This window comes from Dendrobium catenatum, unplaced genomic scaffold (genome assembly GCF_001605985.2).
Source record: "Dendrobium catenatum unplaced genomic scaffold, ASM160598v2 fragScaff_scaffold_1639, whole genome shotgun sequence".
NCBI classification, from domain to species: Eukaryota; Viridiplantae; Streptophyta; class Magnoliopsida; order Asparagales; family Orchidaceae; genus Dendrobium; species Dendrobium catenatum.
Window position 1 is genome coordinate 1234696 of NW_021320101.1, and position 15865 is coordinate 1250560.

The window sequence follows — 15865 nt, forward strand, 5'->3', positions numbered from 1 at the left end:
CAAAGACTCAAATTAAAGAGGTGGAAATAGATAGTCGAATGAAAATTTAAAGTTTCATCTACTAGCATCAACTAATATCAAAATATTTATTTTTACAGCTTAACTTAAAGGTAAATTTTATAAGATGGTGGTGAGACTTGCAATATTTTATGACGCAAAATGTTGGCCATTAAAAGATAAGCATAATATTAAGTTAAGTGTTGCTGAGATGAGAACACTCAAGTGGATGAGTGGATTTACTCTTAGAGACAGGATTCGAAATGAGCATATTCATGAAATGGTTGGAGTAGCTCCAGTGACAAATAAGATTAGAGAGAGTCGCCTTAGATGGTTTGGTCATGTAAAACGACAGCTTTCGATGACCCTGTTAGGAGAGTAGATGTATTAGATTTGTCCTATGTTAAGAAAGGTAGAGGTAGACCTAAAAAGACCATGTTAAAAAATATTAGAAATGAGCATTCTTTATTAGATTTAAATGAGAATTTGACTCTTAACATAACGCAATGGGGAAAAAGGATTCATGTAGCCAACCCATGTAGTGGGATAAAAGCTTGATGTTGTTGTTGTTGTTGTTGTATGTATGTATAAATCATATATCAAAATTTATCTTTCTCATTTCTTATATATACAACCGTCACATATCAATGCCTAAATTGTAATATTTAAGGTACTTCCATCTCTATTCCTTTTCCAATTTACACATAGGTACATTGCATTCAGAGATAGGGAGCTAGTATTATAAGGGTGTATACTCCATCAGTCAACATGCATATACAATAATTTCTATATATTTATTTCATTCACATTTTGTTCATATCATTCAATAATTTTTTATAGTACATATTGTAATTACATTCCTACTAATGCATTCAATGCTCCAATTTAGTGAGTACCTACCACTAAATTGAATGCATTTGATTTAAAAGCAAGTCCACTACACCATCGTCATGAGTACCTACCTCAATTTCAGAAGACTGGGTGATTCACTTTAATCTCCTTCGTCGTCAGTTTGACAAGTACATAATTACGTATAAGACATTCTTATTATCATAAATTCATAATTAATATATTTTGTATTATACAAATAATCAATAAGTCATAAATTCTCTACTAAAGCATTTAATTTTTCATTATAATTCTAATTTATTACTAATTATATCATATAAATAATTTATTCTTTACATGATAAAAATCTTAAATAATCATTTTTATATAAAAGAATTTGGTCACTTTATATATAGGCTTCCTCCATTTAGAATAAGTATACATCATATTTAATTAACTCATATTTATATAGGCTTCTTTCAAAATACCCTTACTTTAACATCATTAACTTCAACATTGGATGTTACGACAAAGAAAAATCATTTTAAAAAGTTGAGCGGCTAAATTGACCCCTCAAAAGAGTTAGGGACCATTTTGGTCCCTCACAAAGAGTTGAGGGACCATTTTGATTATTTTCTCTATATGCATATATAGATAGATTGAGATTGTGAATTAAACATATCAATGCAAGTCCACTACACCATCAACTTGATTGTCCATTAATCTATTTTAAGCAATAAAAGAGAAATTCACGTCAAAGGTTCAATTATTTAGAATGGTCTACATCGATAAAATAATACAATATTAATGATATGGGCATGGGGCATGCAGAAAATTAGTATGTATGTATCCAAATAGAATAAAAGCTCAACATAGTTGGCTAACTATTGATAAATATCCAATTTAGTTCCAGAGTTTCACATTGCTCCAATTTAGTCTCTCAATTATTAAAAATTGAGTTAATTTAGTCTCAATGCCTCAAATAAGAGTTAAAGTTAACTCCAATAGTTAAATATGAATGATATTTTAGATATTACAAGTGGATATAAGATTATATTGCTTATATTAGGGCTGTAAACGAGTCAATTTTTAGCACTATCGAGCTCAGCTCGTTTGTCGAAAAGCGAGCTCGAACTCGAGCTCGTCCCACTGTAAACGAACTAGAGCCGGCTCGTCGAGCCACTCGATTTCGTGCCTGTTTCAATTTCCCACCCGGTTTTTAATTTTTCGCCCGATTTTCATTTTCCCACTGTTTTTCATTTAGAAGAAAATAAAGCTGCAACTTTCTCTAATGTAATAAATGTACATGAATTGATGGAGTTAAAAAGGCTGCAGCTTTTAAGCATCATTAAAGAGCTCATTTAGAGAGAGAGAGGGAGAGAAAGAAAGAGAGAGAGATGGAGCAAGAGAGAGGGATTGAGCAGTTTTTTTTTTGGAGGTATTAGCATTTATTATTAAAGTGATAGAGAGGGGCAGAGTAGCAAATTTCAAAATATTATTATTAATTTTATAGGCGGGAGTGGGATTCATAAATCATTTATTATTAATTTTTTTAATATTTAAATGTAATAAATTTGAGCCGGCTCACAAGCTCACGAGCTGACCCGGGCTCAAGCTCGAACTCGAGTTCGTTGACTAAACGACCTCGAGTTTGAGCTTGAGCACGACTCATGAGCTCAATAAGCTCGGCTCGCAAGCCCACAAACGAGTCGAGCTCAAGCCGGCTCGGCTCACTTACACCCCTAGCTTATATTGTTCAATTTATCATTTAATAAATTATAAAATAATTTAATTATTAAATAACTTATTAATTTTAATTTTGATTTTATTTAATTATTAATTATTAATTACTAATTACTAATTATTATTATTATTATTATTAACTAACCATTTTAAATAATATAATTAAAATATAATTTAATTATCAATTAATCTAAGTAATTAATTATTTATTAATTACAACATATTTTTAATTAATTTTAATTAAAATAGTTAAACTAAAATAATTTGTTTATATGTTATATTTCTCTGGGAATGCATATTCTGCTATATAATATAGCCATTGGTCTGCCTTTTCTCTTCTCCAGTTGTTTGCTGATCTTCGACTTTGCCTGCTTCGCCTGAGAGGTAGAGTTTTGAACAAGTCACTAAATAACTTCTTCGCCTCCTTTGACGACGTTCCTTCCTGTTGGATCCAAAGTAACACCTTCTCGCAGTTCTTCTATAGGATCAAAAGTAACAACGGCAGCTTACTTGTTGTGTAGGTGGTCATCTTTCTTCCTATATCCAAACAGCCATGTAGGGTGTCTCACTCTTGATGCGTGGTCTTTCTTGCAGCCGCACACGAATCCGGAATGCAAATTGAAGCACGCCTAGCTCGCTTTGCGTCGCCCTAGATCACTTGCAACCTGCTCGCTCGCGTCTCGTTCTACGCAACTTCACCTCGCACAAATTGGTCTCCAGGGCATATAACGGGAAGGCTTTGAGGGCTTAGAACGGGAAGGTGTCGAGCAGGTAATAAGTCATTTTACCTAAATGCCCACAAATAAGCGAATCTCTCGAGCTTGTTCCGATAATTTAAACATCAAATTGTTCCTAGGAACCAAATTGGTCATTTTTTAATAGTTGAGGGATCAAATTAGAGCAATACAAAACTTTGGGACTAATTTGAACATTTATCAATAGTCAGAGGACTATTTAGAGCTTTTACTCAATCCAAGTATATAACATAAATAATTATATTGTCATCTAGTGTAATGCTAACAAAAAAGGTCAAAAAATTTCTATGAAAGTTAAAGACAATCAATCAAAGGACCAAATTAAACAGGTTCAGCGAACATTTATATAGTTTAAAACATTAAGCATGTTCACGCTTCAGGTACTAATGAGGAAACAATTTGCAGAATAGAAAAGTTGCCTTGGAACTTACAACAAACCAGCCAGGTATCCAAGTACATGCATGCGTGCAGAAGGACCATAATTAAACACATAAAGTGTCTCATACAAACGCCTCAAGGCCTGTGCTTCCATCATCAGAAGAACAAGCACAATTTTCCAAACCTCAAATCTGCGCTTCATTGGAAATGTTGTACTTTTGTGAATGGAAAGCATATGCGAACCACCAGTCAAGTGGCTAGCAATTGTAGAGAATTGTAATGGTTCGCTAGCTAATGGTGTCATCTTTTTATATGCGTAGAACCATGTAGAAAGGACTAAGCTAGTTGTCAAAAGTACAGCAATGACATAGAAATGTAGGAAGAACCTTTGTGGTACAGTTAACTGCAATTCATTAAAAAAATCAGTAAGATGCATGACAAAGCTACCAGACCATACAAAACATGCATAGGAAATCAAGAACCATTTTGATCCAGCAAATCCGTATTGCAGCATGCAACTTGCTAGGTTGCTATAAAATTTCAGCATCTGCGAGCACTTTCCACCTAAAAATATGGTAGCGCAATTACTTTGCAAATATCTGGGTGAACTACACATCCCTAAGTCAAATGTCTAAAAATAAAAATCAAATGTTATGGGCCAGTTGAATGTAAAAGAAACATCTAGAAGACTTTGCGTCAAACCAAACTTTAATTCACTGCCAATGTTTGGCACTGAAATAAACAACCCAAGGCAAACACAGAAATTACTGCCTAATGCCATTGCTCGGTATATCATAAGACGCATAAACATTCTCGTTATTTAATATGCACTTGAAGGCTTATGGGACTGTGTTTCTTAACATTCAGGACAGCTTGCCGCCTTGCCCTAATAGTTCTTTTTCTTGGTTAATAGCTTCCCATTTGGGGTAGGGAGCTCTGAAATTCAGTTGAAGGATAGATGTCGTTTGCTTTTGACAGGATTTGAGGTCTTCAAAAGTTGGCCCTATGATTTGTATCAGTGAAGCACAAACATGGCTTCATTGTTCCATTTTACTACACCACAATAATGCTTATTGTGGCATACGAAAGCCTTAAGTTTGTGCATTATAATAGGTGTTAGGCTTTAACCTGGCATTTGAAAGACTATTGAGTTGTATTTCACAGCTAGATGTATAGCTTCATTTTTCTTCTTATGAAAAATAGATTGTGTAAGCCAAATGATACGTTATTGATTATTCTGCAGCACAGATGCCTTAAGTATGCTTAATATAATAGGTCTTTAAGTCCTGAATTTATATGTTGTATTTGTAAAATACATGTATTGCTTCACGTTCTATCTTATCAACAGTAGATTGTATAGGCTAGTCTGCAACAATATTGTTGTAGAATATAAACACCTTGGGTATGCGCATTATAATAGATAATAAACGCAATATGCAGTATTTGAAAGGCAGTTCAATGAGTTATCTCCAAGCATGTGCTCGCAGGTCTCTTAGCAACAGCTTTGGGTATCCAGTACATTGCCTCGGGCTTAAGGTTTGAGACATATCTCATAAAATTCAAGGGGTGAATATATAGAAGTATCATTCATAAAAAAAAAAATTTACAGCACTAAGAATTATTTTGCTTGTATATAAAAGTATTATTCATCGAATTAAATAATACTAAGAATTATTTTGCTTGTATAATGATCAACAGAAACAAACAAGCCGAACACAAGAATTACTAAATCTGCTGAAAGATGCTACTATAATCCAAGAAGGTGATTAGAACATTAGAAAATCTATATAAACTAATTATCAGCTATGTATGAGAAATTTGTTCAACTATCCTTACCAAAGGACTCCACAAGTTTGCATGGATGATTTCAAAAATGTTGTAGTTTGGCCCTACAACAGCTTTAGTTTAGTACAACTAAATGTATTATTAATTATGACTGGAACAATCACACATAGAAATACTATAAGAATATTTTGGCATATATATTTCCATAATAATAGCAATGTCATTAGCAAATACCATATATCGTATACTATCCTGGTTTCCAACAATAACTAGTAGATAGGCAATTAGGCTTCTAATCACAAACGATTGTCACATTAGTTATAAAAATTTACCTTCTAAAATATTTAGCATAATTACGTGAAATGACAGCAAAATATACTTCAAGGGATTGCAACATATTTGTTAAACAAATAAAAAATCATAAATCATTGAATAAATTGTGTATATTATTTTAAGTTTTAATAGAGAATCAGACTTAGATTTAATGGTTAAATTAAAAAGACTAGCACCTATTGAAATTAAGAGATGAGGAATTCATGGTTTTATATAATGCAGTGGAATTGTTATGTTACCCCTGTGACTAACCGAATCCAACAGGAATGGAAGGCCTCTATTGCAGGATATCAGTGATTTGGCGGAATTGTTTAGTGCTTCAACAGCTAGAAAGCCTTCCTGCAGGTTCATTGGTTCTTGTCGACCATCAAATGTGTTTAACGATCGATTCAAGCAAGTGAGACAAGAATATTGGTTGGCTCATGCGACGCCGTGTGAAATATGTACAAAACAGTAAAACACCTCGATGTTGCACATATCACCTCAACTTTGTCCGTTTATAAAATTGATTATGCCAACACATTCAAAAAACTAAAATTGTCAAAGATGCGTCGTTCATGCAGGACTCGGTCGAATGTGGTCAAAAGCGACGGACTACGAACATGAAATTAGGTGAAATCACCCAAAACTTCACCCATTCGTGAAATAGATATTGTCATTACATTGGGAACATCGAAATTATCAAGAAAATACCCATCATGTTTGATTTGATTGAATGCAATAAAAAATGAAATGCTACATATGTACACTACACTAAATCGTCCGAGCATCTTGGTTTGTGAAAGAGACCATACTATTGGGTTCATAACATCAAAATTATTAGAAAAGGATACTCATATTGTCCAAGTTCCTACACAATAGAATGCAAAAAAATGACCCACATGCACAAAACGATAATGAAGTTCGACATGCATGAACGATGAAAACTTGATAAATGAATCAATGCACAATTAAAATAAATATATATTTATTATTATTATTTAAAATTAAATTTAATTAAAATTTATACTTTAATTCTTAAAAATATACATATCTTTAAATCAATAATTAATAATACTAAATCAAATTTTGTTAAATTTGGAATATTTGGATAAAATGTACTATGTCCTTTTAGTGCAACAATAGGACACCTATTTTATATATTAATTTAATTAAAAAATAAATAAACAAAAAATTACAATATATACCTAAACTAACTCACCTCCTCACTTTCCTATACAACCACATCTTCCCTCTCTCGCCTCTATCTCACGCAAGCACAAGCCCTCTTTCTCTTTATCACCAATACTAGTCCATCACCTCAAGCCTATCATAGCATTTCCCTTTCCACTCATAACACCAGTCGCCCAAACCTCACTCCAAGCCAATGCCTCCCCAACCACCAACACCTATTCCTCTTCCTCTCCATGCATCGCTAGCTACCGACGCCACCCAACAGAACCCTAGCTCAACCAACCGCCGGCCAACCTAGCTCCTTCCCCTGACCAAGCTTCACTTCTACCTCCTACTCTCTCTCCCTCTCTTTCTCTCTCTAAAGAAGGGAAGACATCTCTCCTCCTAACCTGCTCTCTCTTCCCTTCACTTTCTCTCTCTAGTTTCTCAGTTACGCCTCTATTTCCCTCTCTAGACAGAGAGTTATTTTTTTGTCTAGTGTATCTCCTCTCACTTTCTCTCTTTAAACTGAGAGAAACCTCTCTTTCTCTCTCAAACATTCAAACTCCCAATCTCTCTTTCTTTCTCTTAAAAGACAAGCATCAATCAAGATCTCTAAAAAATTTTAAAAAATAAAATACTAAAAAAAATCTCATGTTGTTTTTCCTAGCAAACTCACTGTTTTGTTGTCAAACTAATCAACACCTTTGTGCGCACAAGTATAAAATACAACAATCCACAAACTCATAAAATACTGTTAGCGACACATTTAGTGTGACGAGTGAAACTCATATATGCTTTTCTTAGCGTGGCAGGGGAACTTGTTGGCAATGTTTGTGATACATCGAGTAAATCCTCAAAATTCAGTTAGCGACTCATTTAGTGTAGTGACTAAAACTTGTGCATGCTTTTCTTAGAATAGAAGGAGAAACTCGACAATGACATTTACAATGTGGCGAGTAATAACTAAAACCCCATTTGTGGTGTATTTGGCGTGACAAGCTAAACTCCTACATTATTTTCTTAACATAGCGGGGGAAAACTCATAAGCAACGGATAAAAATTTTATACATGTTTTTTGTAGCGTAGTAGAAAATTTTACATATTATTACCAATTCTATCGTACATGTATCCCATATGAGCCTTTCTTAGCATGGTAGTATTTGTGAAAATTTTGATCGTGATGTCATGGGACTTCGACCATACACTTATTTATTAGCATGATGAGCAAGCCTCAGACTCATTGTAGATTCCTCTTATGTGGGAGAGATGTCGAGAGGGCTAGAGACTAACAGAATTTAGATTGATCTAACTTTAAAGAGATGCAAACAAGAAGCCTAAAATGAGCAAAATGTAGCTAAATAGAGTAATTATAAAATGCAATGCAAGCACCTCCAAAAGAATAAAAAGCTGAAATGATGAATTAAAAATATAGGACTTACAGCAGATTGTAAAACAATTACAAGTTCACTAAAAATATGAATACGGCCTCACCGCTATACTTAAAACCCTCAAGAACTCACAATAATGAACTCAAATATACACAAGGGATGTGAGAAATGAAACATCACCCCCCGTATTTATAAAGGACAAACAAACTCTCGTGGGACCCATGGCATAAGAAATTATAATGATAAAAGGATGGTATGTGAAAACGCATAGTTGATATAGTTAAGAGTTTGTACCCAATAAAACTTTACATGCATGTTGCATTCATTTATGCACCTCATACTACATCGCATTAGAAATCCTAAACCTTAAAACATTATCAATCAATAGTACTAGAAAACCTTCAAAATTTTCTGCACATGCAAGTGAATGTTATGTTGATCGGCATGTCAAACAATCAATTTCCCTAAGACTACAAAACTTGATAAATTCAAACACTCGAGGTCCCTACCTCAAGAGATAGTACAACAAATTCATGGAGATAAATCTTTGAAAGTTCTACCCCCAAATGTTGCATTGATTTCTTATCACTCTCGTGTTACCACAGAGCTATCAAAAGGCAATGAGCCATCAGAGATGAGAAATCTCTGAAGGGGTTACCGAACAACAACAAATCATATAGTGCAAACTCTTGCATACTGTTGCCAAAGTGCCAAACTAATACAAAGTGGATCAAATCTCCAATTGAAATTTTGTCATTTGCGTCATCATCTCAATGCAATGGCGTCATCCTACAGGAGGCCACTAATACGAGTTTTAGAACTCAAAAGTATTCATCTTATGGAGGATGTCTAGAATCATGATCTATCTCAAACGGAAGGACAACAATCATAATCCACCCAACAAAACAGATAACATGAATGCATGGAACTCTTACCTTCCAGATGATGGATTGATGGGTGAAAAAATAACCTAACTGAAGGGATATTAAACAGGAAGAATTGTCATCATATGCATTGCCAGCTAAAATACAAATGATGTTCAACGGTCATTACCATCTTAATGATGATGCAATAATTAAAAATCATAACTAGAGATAACCATACCGTTATCACCGTCTCAAACCAAAAATAAACAATTGAAGAAGACCTTTATTCTCTGATGATGTTCAAGCTATAAATACAAAATATAACAAGAGGGAACACAATAAGAACAAACCTCTGGCATACTTGTATAAGGCATCATAAAAAAATAGCTTGCTATCTGGAGATGGCGCATCAAAGTATAAATCAAAATTATAGGGATTCCCATAAACTATTGGGGTTTATGATTATTAATAAGCAGGCTTAACTTGGTTTATAACTATCACTAACTTATCAAATTGCAGACCACATAGAATGAGTGATTATTGGGATCATCTTGGGTCAAAAAAATGGAGGCTGACTTTATAAAAAACACAAAAAGCAAACAAATATAAAACCAAAAAAGGAAAACAACAAAGCAGAACTATTCAAATGAGGCAAATCGTCTTTAAACCAGGCGAATGCAGATGCAAAAATACATATGTTGAATCCATATTTGTCCATGAATGCTATCAGAATCTTACTCTCAAAACTGCAAAATTTTAGCTGATAAAAGTATGATGAAAAAGTTAAGAGAGAGATAAAGAAACAAGCTAAAGGAACCCATATCTAGAGAACGACGCTCTTGAACTTCATTGTTAGTGTCCACCACATAAAAGAATTGTTTCTCTTCTGCCGCAAAAAAAAATCGCCAAAATGGCCTCTGACCCGTATTTATAAGATTTTATGGGCAATAGAAAAGACAATACAAGAATAAAATATGAATCCCGATATATAAAGTGTATGGCCTAAAATGTGTAGCCCAATAATATGCACGAAATGAGTCCATGGGGATGACTATGTTGACTAGAATCAAACCACAAGCTGAAGATTAACTGAGCAAGGTTGTTGACTTGCACCAACTGCTTGGAACAAACCGCCAACTTACTGAAATACCAACTTGCCAGAAGAAACTGACTTGTTGGATTTGTTGAGAAAATCGCTGACTTGTTGTGGAAGTCGCAAACTTCTTGAGGAAGTTGGTATCTTAACAATACGTCAATGCCTTGATTAGTTGTACTCATCTGCATTAGGCAAGTTTATAGATTGTAGTCACTTGCTTGGGAAGAAGTCATAGATCTTAGTGGTCAGGCCGACTTGGCTTGACCTAGGTTGTAAAATCCACTTTTGATCAGGTATGCCACATTTGGATCCATTTGAAATAACCCAAAATCCCAACTTTCACGAAATTTAAAAAATTTAATATCTCTGTGTTCTACTTGTTGAATGGAGCAATTCAATATTAGAGCTATATGTCGAATTGTGAAGGATTGAAAGTTAGGGAATTAAATCTCATTTGTATTTTTCATAACTTAATAAACTATATTCAATGTTTAAAAATACGAAATATTGTAGCAAGGGCAAATGATTTCTTGGCAAAGGCATTTTCCACGACATGCACTGGTGGGGGGTGTGGGCACTTACAAAATTGCACTAGTTAGTGTTGCTTTTTTTTATTTTCAGCACAGGTTAGTGCTTTAAAACCATTCCTTGCCCACCCAAAGCACTCATTTTCTCCCTGTTTGGAGCTTGCAGAAGGGCTGGAGCGGGAATAGGTCACTGGACGGAGGGGAGGGTAGAAGCTGGGAGCGGATTTTGGAACTGGTCGTGACATGTAAGTGGATGGGAGTATTGGGCAGGTGAGATATGCGAGTGTAGAAGCTGTTGTAGATGAATTCACTGCTATAGGGAGCTGTTGTAGATGAAGTAGCTGTTGTAGATGAATTTACTGTTGTAGGGAGCTACTGTAGATGAAGTAGCTACTATAGGAAGCTGTAGATGAATTTACTGTTTTAGGAGTTATTGTTAGATAAGGGAGTCATTAGAGTGAGAAGAGCAAAAGAAAGAGAAGGTGCTGATGATTTGAGTAGTTGATGAGTTAGAAATGTGAAGATATTGGAGTAAGGGTGATTGTAAGGAAGTTATTTAATTATCTATATACTTCTACTATATTTTATTTTAAATGCACTTTGATCATTAGTTGGTTTGTGTACAGGATATTGTAGTGTGGGAGAAATTTTGGGGAAAAACTCAAATTGTATATGCAAAGGGAGAATTGGAAGGTTTGTAGTTAAGAAAATATTTAATTTTATGAATAGAATAGTAAATTGTGTGAATCGTTGATTAAAGATTTGAGTCAGTTTAGGTGCCTTATATGCATAAGCGGAGATGAGGGGCAAGACTGGGTGAATCAGCGCATCAAGAATGTAAGATATGTGTGTTTATTTCAGTATAAATTCAAGTTATAAAATAAATGTGCAATTAAATCAGTAGTGGGTGACATATGTCTTTGTATTCTTTCATATTTGAAATTAGCCTAATATTATGGTCCATGGAACCCTTCACTTATAACTTCTAGTAATAGGTGATTTAGTTATGTAATATTGTGATGTAAAATTCAATTCTACTTGCTGATACCTACTTATATGCTAATACAACCAACAGTTATATTAATTTATATTCATGTGCATAGTTGCATCATTAGATATATGATCAAGTGTCACATAACCCAAACATGAACATGCACTAATCAAATTAGCTTGGGAGGGTGTTATGTTAGATGATAGGATGATAGAGGGCAATGCGACCTTGATGGGCAGTGTGACCCAATAGAGGTAATGCAACCTTGGTATGATGCGATAGAGGCAGAGCAACCTCAATAGGCAGTGCGACCTCATGAGATCATCGGTTGAAGTACTAAACCTAACGATCTCGACATGATACCTTCTAAGGTTGGAAAAAGAGAATGATGAATATGAATTGAAATCTATTTAAAGTTGCATATGATAAAATGGGAAGCAAAAAGTCTAATGTAATGATATTTACATAACTTTGCATAAATCTTATGTGTGGCAATATCTTCATCTGTTATGTTATGATTTGTTATACATAATTTCTAATTAATGATAATTGAACATGTTCTTACGTTCCCTTGTCAATGCACATGATGGGGACATCAGATTACGACACATGTACCTTCAGGAGATGCCGGAGATCGACGGCCACGATCATGAACTTTATTTTCATCATTTTATGTAGTAGTTTAATTTTATTTTATGTTTTTCCGTTTTTGCCCTTATGGATATGATAGGAAGTGCTTGTATTCACAAGCAACCTATCCAAAATCGGCGAACCAACGGCAGCCAAATGGCTGTCCACAGCAGGAAAACAGCAGATTTCTGTTGTTTACAGCAGGAAAACAGCACTTGTCCGGGAAAATAGGATAGAAAACTCAAGAAAAGACTTGTATTCCACTTAGACGATGAATAAAAGAGCAAGATACAATTGATCCTCAATTCGAGAGGAGGATCGATCTCTCCCAAATCTCTAGACGCCGCTAGAGCCCAAAGAAATCCTAAATCTACGAGATCTCAAATTTCAGCCAAATTCAAGATGCCCAAACCCTAGGAAAACAAACTATTTAATGCATACAAATCAAAAGGAAATCCCTAAACAGTCCCTACATTCAAATTTCCCTCTCAAAACGCTAAAAAACGCTTCCTAAAATGATCTCTTCGGCTGGTCGGGCCGCTCGATCTCCGCAGGAGGCGGAGATCACGCGACATTTCGCGTCTGAGCCGGTCCCGTGAGCAATAATTTCCCTCTTTAATTTGGGATTTCAAATTTAAAATTCCAAAATTTTCCCTCCTAAATCCTTTGAAACTGAAATCAATTTCAGTTTCTCAACCTAATCCCTCTCCTCTCCCCTAGATCCACCGCCGGCCCCTTCCTCGTCTCCAAACCGGCCCCTCTCTTCTCTCTTGGTTCAGTGAGGGGATTGCTCGTCTTCAAGTTCATGGTGCATGGCGGATCCCACCGTTGACTACGGAATCGAACTCGACACCTACGGCCACATTCACGCCCTTAGATCGCCTTTCTTTGACGTGGTTTTGGCTTCGACAATACCGTTGAAAATTACTTGGATCGGATCTTACCGACACTAGTGGACGCCTTTGACGACCAATTCTCCAACTACACGTGGATCATCGAAAGTCATCAGCCCGCTTCTCCAACTCCCACTTCCTTCCCGGCGACGAGTCCTCTTGGCATCACACGTGTCTTAGTGGTATCGCTAAGTTTTCTTGCAACCCTCTTCCGCTAACCCCCACTTCAAAGAGAGATTGTCGGACCTCAAGGTGAATGGTCTAAACTTTAAATGTGTGGCTTTAGTGAAAGCTATTTGCATTATTTAGTTATCTTTTGCAAGACTCTTTAACTCTCAAGTGTAGTCAATGTCTACCGCTTAATCTCTCACGAATTTTCTTGAATCCTAATTGAGTAAGCTAAATTTTATTGTTAATGTTGCAAAGTTAAGGATTTCACTAATCTCTGAATTGCAATTCATGTTTCCCCATGTTGGTTTCACATCAGCACAAGGAAGTTTTATATGTCTATATTTGATTGTTGTATAGAGATGTGAATCTTTCTGGGCATTATTGTTCACAATATGATTATTCTAGTGGTTGCAGGTAAAGGGAAGAAGGGTGAACCAGAATAATGCAACGTTCTGTTTGAAATTTTTTGTTATTTTGATCAATGTAAAAAAAAAATTTGGAGGTTTGTAGTATGTCGTTAGTCACTTATTTTTGTGTCAGATAGATGCTTTGTAAAAAAAGTTTTTGGAAATAAAAATTTAATTATTTCCGCTTCTAATTTTAAGTTATAATTTCCTTCAAAACTGGTCATGCATTTAGCACATGTTTTATAGTAAATCTAATAGAGCAAGGTAAGTTATTGGCAACCATCGTTATTTCATTATGCGTAGGCTATTTAACGTAGTGCTGGCGGGTGTGACATAGGTCGACTTGGGTTGAACCAGGCTAACTTGGCTTGAATCGTGTTGATTTGGCTTGAACCCAATTTTCAATATATTTGGCTATATAATATCCATAGAAAGCAAGCTACAACATAAGATATAATAATATTTCTAACATTCCAATTCTTAGAATTTTAAAAGCGACTAAAAAATATGGTCAACTGCAAGAATTATCTAAAGATTTATAGCCCCCAACTAACCATAACGTAGGCTTAGGAAGCAATAAGTGTCTCTTGGAGCTATAGGTTCATGGTACAAAAATGCACTCGGCATCCTCTACATTTCAAACAAGCATTAAGCAAGGAAACAATCTATGTGAGAGCAAATGAAATATATGCAACTATTTTGGTCCTGGTAAAATAGAGCATGCAAGTGTGAATGGTGATAGAAGGCTTGTACAAAATTTAACCAAACAATTTTGATTTTTTTCTTAAGAGAAAATAAACATCACTGCTTTGTACATTTCACTTATAACAAAACAATATGCGTCCACAAAAGCAATACAACAATAACAATAACATCAAGCCTTTATCCCACTATGTGCGGTCGGCTATAAGAATATTGTTTCTCCATTGTATCATGTTAAGTGTTAAATTCTCATTGAATCTAATAAAGAAATGTCATTTCTAATAATTTCTAACCAAGTCATTTTAGGTCTACCTCTACCTTTTTTAACATAAGTCAAATCTAATACATCTACTTTCCTAACCGGATAATTGGCAGGCCGCCGTTTTATGTGACCAAACCATCTAAGGCGAGTCTCTAATCTTATATTCCACAAAAGCAATCAAGTAACAAAACTAGAAGAATCAAGATATTGGTGGATAGCACTGACTCTTCGTCTTTCAGCAAGGAAACTATGAAGTTAAATGTCTTGCCTTGGTGGACGACTGTAAAGTCTTTCCCCTAGCAGCAAACCCCACCAGAAGCCGACGAAAAAAGCCAATGGATCGAACGGGAACCAAGGCCACGAGAATCGGCAGCGTCGCCGCCACCCATGCAACACGCAGCAGAGGTACCATCCCAAACTCCATCAGAGCATTAGCGGCGGACATGGAATTGCTAAGGACTAGCAAAGGAACAGAGAAAGAAACTAAATCCCGGTCCCAAAAAAAAGAAGAAAACAGAGTACTTAGGGGTTCAAGACAGGCAGCGTGGGTTCGAAGAAATACCAAAAGTGAGAAAGAAGCTTCGCCGACCTATTGGATCCCCGGGTCGGGTCCTCGGACCCACCCAATAGCTGCACCGATAGTTCTACTGCTGGCTGGGTCAGTCTCCCGCAATTACTAAGATGTCCATGGATATAAATATCTGCTGGATTTCCTCTCTTTTGCTGGGCAATTTATTGCATCATGTCACGGGACGTGCAAATATGTCCGAATATTAATAAAATATTATTTTAAATTAAGCGCGTCAAAAGTGCAGGTAAAGCGCAGTTAAAGAACAGAAAAAACGCACCTAAAGCGCAGTCAAAAGTGCAGGTGATGTGGCGTATTTTTATTGGATGTCCGAACCTATTATGTGCGTCCAATGACCAGATGCAATAATTTGCCCTTTTGCTCAGCAGT

General features: G+C 35.5%; 1 protein-coding gene across 6 annotated transcripts in view; it reads right to left on the reverse strand.

The window, feature by feature from the left end:
• The window catches only part of LOC110110583 (polyprenol reductase 1), a 40851-nt gene extending 25256 nt beyond the window's left edge, over window positions 1-15595 (reverse strand). For 2 of the 6 annotated variants that reach the window (XR_003703176.1, XM_028701126.1), the window contains exon 1: window positions 3755-10312. Coding sequence is in view for 5 of the 6 variants with exons in the window: in XM_028701126.1 (XP_028556959.1) it covers window positions 3755-4317 (563 nt within the window). In the remaining variant the exon portion in view is untranslated. Of the gene's footprint in view, window positions 1-3754; window positions 10313-15175; window positions 15367-15469 lie in introns of those variants that run through there. The other 4 variants (XM_020842136.2, XM_020842139.2, XM_028701127.1 and 1 more) reach the window with 4 other exon arrangements.
• Between the last annotated feature and the right edge of the window lie 270 nt (window positions 15596-15865).